A 12,174-nucleotide genomic window follows, 5' to 3' on the forward strand; every position below is an offset into this window, starting at 1 on the left:
ATTAAATTATTTGTTGTTTTAAGGTTGCTGTGTTCAGTGAGCAATTCTTTTTAATAGCAGGATTCACTGCTGGTGCATATAAGTTGAGTAAAAGATCAACCACTGCATTAACAAATACTATGAATGTTTTTGTGGCTACTGCTTGAGGCTATAGCCACAGTGTCATCGTGATATAAGAATGAGTGTAACAGTCGTGCACTGCGCATACACATGTTCCAATTAAAATGGCTGGTGAGTATACAATTCGGTTCACCATTCGAAATAAATGGACTAGACTAAAGGAAACGCTTTCAGACATGTTTATGCTTATTACTGAGGGAAAGTGCGTTCCTATTTTAAAATGTACTCCAGGTTGTTCCCCTTTCTTCGCCGCCTTTGACCAGTGGTCCCATTGTGTGATGTAGATGTGACGCACTTCCGAGTTGTTACAGTAAGTTGTTGAAAAGAGACCACTGAGCTCTAGTGCCAGGCCTTTTCCGGGAAATAAGAGTGTCGGTCATGGCGACAACACGTGTATGTCGGCCTCAGTTCGGAGGTTTCAGTTTCAAAAACTGTAAGAAGTAAGAGTAGTAGAATAATAAAGTACAGACACTTGGTATATTTTACTTTTGTGAAAATTTTTTTTTAATTCATTTTTGTGACTATTGCCTCATAGTAAATGCATATGCTATATTTACTGTATGGACGTGGTATCAGAAATTTTTTTATTTCTAAGCAGTAGCCACATGTACGCATAGGGTACCTATTTTTATTGTTGGGGTCATGTTTGTTTTGAGCTGAATGAGTTGATGAGGAAATAAGATACAATTCTTACTATGGCCACACCAATTTAATTAGTTGGTTCTCTGATTTTTTTCAGGAAAAATTTGAAGCGAGCACGCGAAATAAAAATAAAATTTAAAAAAAATGCTCTGATGGTAAAATTAGAAGTGGAAATAGAGGGCTTTCATAATAGAGAAACAAAAAGACAATACGTTATTGTTACACATTTCATATGGCTCTTTTAATAGCTTATCTTATTTCCACCCATATGCATTAAGGGCTACCGTAGCTCTGGCTGCACGTCTTTTATCAGGCAAACCAGTAAACAGATAGGCTAAATAAATTATTGAATTACCGTCAATTGAACATCTGCAATGCGCAGAAAAAAAGATTTGACCAGGAGTAGGCTACTTCTGATGGCTAAATACTTTTTTGTTTGCCCCTCACATCAATCAATGAAATATATAAATTAAACCCACCTCCACAGAGTTGTAGTCCGAGTTAGCACATCGCAGGGTAACAAGCTCACGGCATCTTGAGTACAACTGTGCAATGTTGAATCCAGAATTGAATGCAGAACAAATTGCTTTTTACAGAATTAAAATGTTTATCCGTTCTTGAGATATTACAAATCAAAGATTGAAAAAGCAGCTTAATTTTTAGAAAACTGCTGTAATGTTCTGTATGAGGGTCACATGGTCCAAAATGGGCCTCAGTAAGCAATGAGAACATGGTTTTTCTTAACTTTATTCTTCAGGATATTTGCATGGAAATTGGCAGCACATGGATGGTTGTATACTAAATACAAAGTTTGAAAAATTAGTAAAAAACAGTTATGCAAATTAGTATTAATTATGGTAATTAGGTAAACATTTTATCAGTACACTCTCTTCTTCAAAGTGGAAAAATTGAGTCATATCCAATAAACAATTCACATTAACTGAACTGAAATTGACACTTGCGTTTCTGACTTTTTTTTTTTTAAATCACATTCCAACCACTAAGATCTCAATATTTTTCATCAAAACAACTAGTTATATTCTAAAACAGTTATTTATTTACTTGAATCAGTTTGATTTGAAAAAAATAAGTCAGTAAAGCTGTGAAAACTCAACTCACTTTGAAGTCTCCCATGAAGCACAACATCGAAACGATCAGAGGGAAAATTTTGCTGAATACTTCATCAGAAACAGTGAGGGCGAGAGAACATCCCTATAAAAGTTATCTGATTGATATTCACGAGTAATCCAGTGGGAAACCGATCAGGAGAGAGAGAGAGAGAGCCCGACCGCTTTCCCGTGACTCAAAAAGCACCGGCAGTTTCCCAACGTCGCGTGAGCAGAGTTTTTACTCTGTCGTACCGACTTCAACCTGCCGTTACTCCCAAAGTACTGAACAGATTTTAATGAGAGAAATTTATTTGGAAAGCAGAGATTATAAGCTTTTAAATGATAGTGTTCACAATAGAAAATATTCAAGAGTTAAGCAATGACGGATTTGGGAACTTAAATGAGCGTCTGCATGCACAATTTTCACAGCACGGCCAGCAAGTGTCTGATATACCTAAAGTGCCTCCATTTGTTCATGTTTATACCTCACTGACATGCTGCTATGAGAGGTTGTAGCAGTATAACGGTCCTACAGGAGGAGAAATACCAATGTTCAATAAAACATACTCACTGGCCACTTTATTAGGAACACCCATCCATCTGCTGTTTTATGCAGTTATCGAATCAACTGATCCCTTAACGGCAGCACAATGCATAAAATCATGCAGATCCAAATCAAGAACTTGAGTTAATGTTCACATCAAACATCAGAATAGGAAAAATTGTGATCTTTGTGACTTTCACTGTGACATGGTTGTTGGTGCCAGATGGACTGGTTTGAGTATTTCAGAAACTGCTGATCTCCTGGGGTTTTCACACACAACAGTCTCTAGAGTTTACACAGAATGGTGCAAAAAAAAGAGGGAGGGACAGTTCTGTGGGTGGAAACAAGCACCTTGTTGATGAGAGGTCAGAGGAAAATGATCAGATTGGTTCGAGCTGCCAGGAAGGATATAGTAACTCGTATAATCAGTCTTTACAACTGTGGTGAGCAGAAAAGCATCTCGGCATGCAACAGCAGAAGACCACATTGGGTTCCGCTCCTGCAGCCAAGAACAGGAATCAAGAACAAGTTCCTATTAAAGTGGCCAGTGAGTGTATGTTTTATTGCCCAGAAACTGGGTAAGCTAAAGAGTGTGAGTGGAAGAGAAATGAACAAGCATTTGATGATTATCCTCTAGCAAAGTTTCTCGTGTAACTTATCATGTTTGTGTCATTTATCAGTGTCACTGGTCAACAGTTTGGCTACAAACTGTGGTGGTCTGTCCTCACATCATAAGTAAAATGTATTATTCAATTGTGGATAGTGTTGTTTTCTGATTGTATGTAATAAGCATGAGAGAGATGTAATAGCTTTGCGCTGGATTTTATTTATTTATTTCCACCTTCCCCCCCCCCCCCCTTTTTTTTTTAAATTTATTCATTTTTATTATTCCCTTGTACAGTACCTGCATTTTCCAGATTCACACAGTCATTGTGTCACTGTTGATTCGTCCTGCATATGGACTTGGACAAATTTTGACCTGTTCTTTCTTCAAGCTTTCCTTTCATTTTTCTTGATTAGACTGACATACGTATTTAACGCCATGTTGAGGTCAAGACACACCATTTCCTGTGCTTTAGGTCACAGATAGAAAAGCTGACATTGGCCTTTAAAATCTGCTCATACAAGTTAGAATTCAGAGATGTGTTCATATCATGGCCTCAGAACAGCCCCAAACTATGATGCCGCCGCCACCCAGGCTTGTAGTACTCGAGTCCAACTCGTTCCCTAATTTTAAGGACACTTGACTTGATCACTGATTCAGACTCGTGCATTAACTGCATTTGGACTTGTAAACTGGAGACAAGGACTCAGATTTTTTTTTTTTTAGTTTTTGTAACATGCCATCATAATTTGGCATAAGATATTTAAATCTACATTAATTTTTGTACTAATTTTGTGTGAGTGTCACACCTGTGTGCCTTGGTGCATGCATCAGAGAGACTCTCGGGCGCGCTCCGGACAGTGCACGCGCCAAGCAGACTCTTGCATGTGTGCCATAAACGACTCCCACCTGCACAGGATTAAGGCGCAATCAGTGCGCCGATATGAAAACTGTGAAAAAACACTTACTTTGAGAAGTATTGAGTTGCGTTGCTGACACACTACCGAGCCTTATTTCCTTGTTTGGTTTCCTGATCCCTGATTTCCTGTTTCTCGTCTTTGATTCTGCAGAGTCTGTTATAGTCTGTTTGTGCCTCGCTTGACCTATTGCCTGTTTCCCTGCTGTTCTGGATTGTTTACCTGTCTTCACTTGTATTAATAAACACACCTTCTGCACGTACATCCGTCTCCCAACCATCTCTGACAGAAGAAGAAACCTTTGTCATATGCACACTTCAAGCACAGTGAAATTCATCCTCTGCATTTAACCCATCTGAAGCAGTGAACATGCGCGCGTGCGCACACACCCAGAGCAGTGGGCAGCCACACTAGAGCGCCCGGGGAGCAGTCAGGGGTTAGGTACCTTGCTCAAGGGCACTTCAGCCTAAGGCCGCCCAACGTTAACCTAACTGCATGTCTTTGGACTGTGGGGGAAACCGGAGCACCCGGAGGAAACCCACGCAGACACGGGGAGAACATGCAAACTCCACACAGAAAGGCCCTCGCCGGCCATGGGGCTCGAACCCAGAACCTTCTTGCTGTGAGGCGACCGTGCTAACCACTACACCACACGTGCCAACAAAGAGAAGCACATTCACCTGTTCATACGTCATGTTCAGGAACAAACTAATGTTAATTGTGCTGAAACAGCCACCGTCAAATGGTGTGGTTGGAGTCTTGTTCTCGGACTCAACTCGGATCAATAGTGGACTTGACTCAGACTCAGTTTTCTTTAATGACGTGGACTTGACTCGGACTTGAACACTGGGGACTCGAGACTGGACTCAGACTCGAGGTTTAGGGACTCAACTAAAACACTGCCACCACCATCTTTCACAATTTAGATAATGTCCCGATGTGAAACTGTGATGTTTGGTTTTCCTACTTTGAAAACTCACGCCAGATTCTAAATTGTCCTTTTACCTGAACATGGACACACACTTTCTAAATAAGATCTTTTAACATTAGACTCTCTTGTTTAATAAATGAAAATTATATGTTGGCTTTGTTATTTTTATGATTGAAATAACAATTTGATCTACAACTGTGTTAAACTGTCATTTGTGTATCCCTGCTTTTACGGAAGGTGTTAAAGTGCCATTCCACCATTGGATGTATTCTTTGGCATAAAATAGAATACATTTTGACAACATATATAAATGGTATCACTAGATAGAGAAATATTTTAGCTTCAAAATGATATATCAAACATAATTTTTTGACAACGACAAGTATATTAATTTTGCGACCAAAGTCACCTACCCTTTTAATTTCCACGCGTGATGTCATCGGCAGGTTCCCCTTCTTGTGTACCGTGTGACGTGGCACATATTATCAGCAATGGCGGATAGAACGCGATAAAAATAATACCAATAAATCTAGCAAATACCAATAAATCTAGCTAACTGAAAGATTAACTCAATTTTTTGCAATTTTTTTGGCCCCCATATATGAGGAGAATTGACTCTCTCACTTTGGGGGTTTCCTGGTCTAAAAATAGACCGACACATGGTACACAAGAAGGGGAACCTGCCGATGACATCACGTTTCACTACCGCGCGGAAATTAAAAGGGTAGGTGACTTTGGTCGCAAAATTAATATACTTGTCGTTGTCAAAAAATTGTTTGATATATCATTTTGAAGCTAAAAGATTTCTCTGTCTAGTCATGTTGTCATAAAATATATTGTATTTTATGCCAAAGAATACATCCAATGGTGGAATGGCACTTTAAGGTCTAAATACAGTAAACATGCTAAAATGTCCCACTATCTGTATACGTCTTGACAGGGTACAGTGGTGCTTGAAAGTTTGTGAACCCTTTAGAATTTTCTATATTTCTGTATAAATATGACCTAAAACATCAACAGATTTTCACACGAGTCTTAAAAGTAGATAAAGAGAACACAGTTAAACAAATGAGACAAAAATATTATATTTGGTCATTTATTTATAGAGGAAAATGATATTACATATTATATTACATATCTGTGAGTAGCAAAAGTATGTGAACCTTTGCTTTCAGTATCTGGTGTGACTCCCTTGTGCAGCAATAACTGCAACTAAACGTTTGCAGTAACTGTTGATCAGTCCTGCACACCGGCTTGGAGGAATTTTAGCCCATTCCTCCGTACAGAACAGCTTCAACTCTGGGATGTTGGTGGGTTTCCTCACATGAACTGCTCACTTCAGGTCCTTCCACAACATTTCTATTGGATTAAGGTCAGGACTTTGACTTGGCCATTTCAAAACATTAACTTTATTCTTCTTTAACCATTCTTTGGTAGAACGACTTGTGTACTTAGGGTCATTGTCTTGCTGCATGATCCACCTTCTCTTGAGATTCAGTTCATGGACAGATGTCCTGACGTTTTCCTTTAGAATTCGCTGGTATAATTCAGAATTCATTGTTCCATCAATGATGGCAAGCCATCCTGGCCCAGATGCAGCAAAACAGGCCCAAACCATGATACTACCACCACCATGTTTCACAGATGGGATAAGGTTTTTATGCTTGAATGCAGTGTTTTCCTTTCTCCAAACATAACGCTTCTCATTTAAACCAAAAAGTTCTATTTTGGTCTCATCTGTCCACAAAACATTTTTCCAATCGCCTTCTGGCTTGTCCACGTGATGTTTAGCAAACTGCAGACGAGCAGCAATGTTCTTTTTGGAGAGCAGTGGCTTTCTCCTTGCAACCCTCCCATGCACACCATTGTTGTTCAGTGTTCTCCTGATGGTGGACTCATGAACATTAGCCAATGTGAGAGAGGTCTTCAGTTGCTTAGCAGTTACCCTGGGGTCCTTTGTGACCTCGCCGACTTTTACACTCTTGGAGTGATCTTTGTTGGTCGACCACTCCTGGGGAGGGTAACAATGGTCTTGAATTTCCTCCATTTGTACACAATCTGTCTGACTGTGGATTGGTGGAGTCCAAACTCTTTAGAGATGGTTTTGTAACCTTTTCCAGCCTGATGAGCATCAACAACGCTTTTTCTGAGGTCCTCAGAAATCTCCTTTGTTCGTGCCATGATACACTTCCACAAACATGTGTTGTGAAGATCAGACTTTGATAGATCCCTGTTCTTTAAATAAAACAGGGTGCCCACTCACACCTGATTGTCATCCCATTGATTGAAAACACCTGACTCTAATTTCACCTTCAAATTAACTGCTAATCCTAGAGGTTCACATACTTTTGCCACTCACAGATATGTAATATTGGATCATTTTTTCTCAATAAATAAATGACCAAGTATAATATTTCTGTCTCATTTGTTTAACTGGGTTCTCTTTATCTACTTTTAGGACTTGTGTGAAAATCTGATGATGTTTTAGGTCATATTTATGCAGAAATATAGAAAATTCTAAAGGGTTCACAAACTTTCAAGCACCACTGTAAATTATTTAGCACTAATTCGAAAGAATATACAAAACAAACTAATGCAGTTGGAATGTAACTTTTATGAAATTTTATGGAAAACTCAGTAATGTATTGAATATCATGAATATAAATTGCTTTATTAACCAACAAAATAATGTCTTTCTTTGTTTGCAGTCTTTAACGCTACTAGAGTATCTCCTGAAAACTGGTTCTGACCGCATTCCAAAGCAGAGTCAGGAAAATATTCATATTATTAAACCTCTGATAGAGTATCGCTTCACGGACAAGGACGGGAAAGACCAGGTACGTGAACTAACATATTCACTGGGCTGAATGCTTATATCACAGGTGTGTTTGACAACAATAGTGTTGACAAGGTTACATGTTGTTTTATACCATGCTAACCAGCAATACTGTAGAATACAGTTTGATTAGGAATGGCACGGCACTGAATGTGTTCAGTAAAAGAGCATATTTTATACATCTCCCATTTTTTTGGAATACAAGTCATTTATAGGCATGTAATGATTCATCCAATTCACACTTTGATTTTACCACAATATTCTTGAAAAAAAATTGAATGGAAATTTTATTCCCAAAAAAGCAACGTTTTATTTTCCTACTCTTTATCAGATTAAATATTCCTGTCATTAAATTAAAAAAACGTTTAATTTTTTTTATAACCAATAATTATTTCCGTACATTTGTAAAGGTTGGAGTAAAATAGCCTATTAACTAAAATAGTCCTTTCATGAAAAATGAGAAGTTCATAACAAATGGGCCTTTTCTTAATAAACTTGATGAACATTTGTATTATCTCCATTTCCTTTTCTTTAGCTTTCAGCAGTCTGTAAAAAGAGAGCTCCGATTTCTTGTTAAATTTATTTGTACAGTCACACAACAGCGCTTTCACATTTTAGATCGTGTGTGGTTTTTTTTTTTTTTGTTGTTGTTTTGTTTTTTGCAGCATTAGAGCAGTTTTGTCCACCCACAGTTAACTCACGTGCATTCCTGCTATTGTACGTTATTGCACCCTCTGCTGTTTAAGCAACACGATTAGGAAAGATGAAGAGATCATGCAGCCTGATAATAATCACAATTCATTTATTTCATCAATTCAAATAATCATAAATTTTTATCGTGGTTTGTCACATACACAACTCCGATTCCAAAAAGGTTGGGACAAAGTACAAATTGTCAATAAAAACGGAATGCAATAATTTACAAATCTCAAAAACTGATATTGTATTCACAATAGAACATAAACAACATGTCAAATGTCGAAAGTGAGACATTTTGAAATTTCATGCCAAATATTGGCTCATTTGAAATTTCATGACAGCAGCACATCTCAAAAAAGTTGGGACAGGGGCAATAAGAGGCTGGAAAAGTTAAAGGTACAAAAAAGGAACAGCTGGAGGACCAAATTGCAACTCATTAGGTCAATTGGCAATAGGTCATTAACATGACTGGGCATAAAAAGAGCATCTTGGAGTTATTTCGATTACGTTCATTATGTCTTATATTAAATATAGTTAGTATTTTTTTTTTTCTTTTTTAACAGACATCTAATTTTTTAGGTTTGTTTACCTGACATGTTTCGACGTATAACTTCCGTCTTCCTCAGAGTGTCTCCGGATGTTGTTGGTGACGCATCTTTTATCAGCTGATGTTTCTGAAGGCGTGGCCTTCCTGTCTGGATTGACAGGTCGGTCACGCCTTATACTGTCTGTTCGTCCCCTGCAAGATGGCACTCCAGGTATGGGAGAGCATGTATGCTCCCTCATCCCGGTTGATGGTCCTCGGGCTTCGCTTACGGATCTCCATGGCCTCCCTGATCCAGCGCTGATGTTTGTTATCTTCTGTGCGGATGACTCTGGCATTCCCCCAGTCCATAATGTGATTTTCCCTTTTGCAATGATCTGTTATAGCTGACTTATAATTTTCCTGTTGTGCCTTTTCTTTTATTGTTCGGGTTTGTCTTGTAGCTGTCTCCTTTTCGCACTCTTTCTTATGTTCATTTTTTCTTGTATTGATAACAAACATCAGCGCTGGATCAGGGAGGCCATGGAGATCCGTAAGCGAAGCCCGAGGACCATCAACCGGGATGAGGGAGCATACATGCTCTCCCATACCTGGAGTGCCATCTTGCAGGGGACGAACAGACAGTATAAGGCGTGACCGACCTGTCAATCCAGACAGGAAGGCCACGCCTTCAGAAACATCAGCTGATAAAAGATGCGTCACCAACAACATCCGGAGACACTCTGAGGAAGACGGAAGTTATACGTCGAAACATGTCAGGTAAACAAACCTAAAAAATTAGATGTCTGTTAAAAAAGAAAAAAAAAATACTAAGCATCTTGGAGTGGCAGCGGCTCTGAGAAGTAAAGATGGGAAGAGGATCACCAATCCCCCTAATTCTGCGCCGACAAATATTGGAGCAATATCAGAAAGGAGGTCGACAGTGTAAAATTGCAGAGTTTTTGAACATCATCTACAGTGCATAATATCATCAAAAGATTCAGAGAATCTGGAGGAATCTGTGCGTAAGGGTCAAGGCCGGAAAACCATACTGGGTGCCCGTGATCTTCGGGCCCTTAGACGGCACTGCATCACATACAGGCATGCTTCTGTATTGGAAATCACAAAATGGGCTCAGAAATATTTCCAGGGAACATTTATCTGTGAACACAGTTCACCGTGCCATCCGCCGTTGCCAGCTAAAACTCTATAGTTCAAAGAAGAAGCCGTATGTAAACATGATCCAGAAGCGCAGACGTCTTCTCTGGGCCAAGGCTCATTTAAAATGGACTGTGGCAAAGTGGAAAACTGTTCTGTGGTCAGACGAATCAAAATTTGAAGTTCTTTATGGAAATCAGGGACGCCGTGTCATTCAGACTAAAGAGAAGGATGACCCAAGTTGTTATCAGCGCTCAGTTCAGAAGCCTGCATCTCTGATGGTATGGGGTTGCATTAGTGTGTGGGGCATGGGCAGCTTACACATCTGGAAAGACACCATCAATGCTGAAAGGTATATCCAGGTTCTAGAGCAACATATGCTCCCATCCAGACGACGTCTCTTTCAGGGAAGACCTTGCATTTTCCAACATGACAATGCCAAACCACATACTGCATCAATTACAGCATCATGGCTGCGTAGAAGAAGGGTCCGGGTACTGAACTGACCAGCCTGCAGTCCAGATCTTTCACCCATAGAAAACATTTGGCGCATCATTAAATGGAAGATACGACAAAAAAGACCTAAGACAGTTGAGCAACTAGAATCCTACATTAGACAAGAATGGGTTAACGTTCCTATCCCTAAACTTGAGCAACTTGTCTCCTCAGTCCCCAGACGTTTACAGACTGTTGTAAAGAGAAAAGGGGATGTCTCACAGTGGTAAACATGGCCTTGTCCCAACTTTTTTGAGATGTGTTGTTGTCATGAAATTTAAAATCACCTAATTTTTCTCTTTAAATGATACATTTTCTCAGTTTAAACATTTGATATGTCATCTATGTTCTATTCTGAATAAAATATGGAATTTTGAAACTTCCACATCATTGCATTCCGTTTTCATTTACAATTTGTACTTTGTCCCAACTTTTTTGGATTCGGGGTTGTACCTTTTACCTGCTTTTTTTTTTTAATTGTGTGCAACACTTTTATTATATGTGTAAGGGGGGTTAACTAGATGTAAATTTCTCGATCAATATAAATTGCTTTATTAACCAACAAAATAATTTATTCCTTTGTTTGCAGTCTTTAACGCTATTAGAGTGTCGCACAAAGACACCTTGAGGCTTTGTGGATATCAGACAGCTTCACCTACTCAAAAGTACTTTGTTGTACTAGGCCCGAAAGCCGCAGAAACTGCAGTTAGGAATTCTCAATAAGAGAAAACCAGCTCGATTTACATGTAGTATATTTACCTACAGTATTTAACCAAGTGCAGTATCTCACAAGTTAAATGCTAACTCGGCTCTTGTAACAGCCAAATAAGAGTTGAATCACATTTTTAACTGCTAAATATTTTTAATGTGTTGAAACCCAGATGCGCCACCCAAGTCTAAGATATAGTGGGGTCCAAAAGTTTGAGACCACATTGAAAGTCTGTTTTATTTATTTTTTTAATTGGAAATAATGTTTCAGAATTGTGAAATATTTAAAACAAGTTAAGTAAATGTTCAATATCTTTGAATATTGAATTTATATTTAAGATCCTGCACTATTTCTCTGTCCCTATTTAAATGTAAGCAAGTGTGTGATATTGACCATGTTAACTGCTTCGTCCAAAAGGTCAGATTTTTCTCATGTTTAATCTCTTCTATTGAAGCACGTGATCAGACAACACTCTGACGGAATTTATCTAAAATGGATCATAAGGTTTTGCATAAATTTGCGAAATCCATGCCAGCTGGAGTGTACGCTGTCATTAAAGCAAAAAACGGATATCACAAATACAAGAAACTCTGAAATTCTTGTAAATATTGTATTGTAAGATTCTGCTTTTTCATTCAAGTAGTTGTCAGTAAAGCTATAATTTGTAGTAAAGTTGTTGTATTGCAGTGTTTCTCAAACTTTTTCAGACCAAGGACCACTTTATCCATAAAAAAAAATTGCAGACCCCCTAAATATCCCGAACAAAAAACAATGAGCCTACTTCAACAGTGTATTACAAATTACACACTAATGAAATTAGTTTTACAAATAGTATTGCCAACTCACTTAATGGGATGTGCTGCTTATTCTGATGCACCAGTGAGCAA

At 38.6% G+C, this 12,174-nt stretch overlaps 1 protein-coding gene across 4 annotated transcripts in view; it reads left to right on the forward strand.

The window, feature by feature from the left end:
- Positions 1-12,174, forward strand: part of epn1b (epsin 1b) — an 85,334-nt gene that overhangs the window by 47,801 nt on the left and 25,359 nt on the right. For all 4 annotated transcript variants that reach the window (XR_009651216.1, XR_009651217.1, XR_009651218.1 and 1 more), the window contains one exon: positions 7,576-7,704. Coding sequence is in view for 1 of the 4 variants with exons in the window: in XM_060904846.1 (XP_060760829.1) it covers positions 7,576-7,704 (129 nt within the window). In the remaining 3 variants the exon portion in view is untranslated. The remainder of the gene's footprint in view (positions 1-7,575; positions 7,705-12,174) is intronic.

The sequence above is a fragment of the Neoarius graeffei genome, chromosome 22 (assembly GCF_027579695.1).
Source record: "Neoarius graeffei isolate fNeoGra1 chromosome 22, fNeoGra1.pri, whole genome shotgun sequence".
NCBI lineage: Eukaryota > Metazoa > Chordata > Actinopteri > Siluriformes > Ariidae > Neoarius > Neoarius graeffei.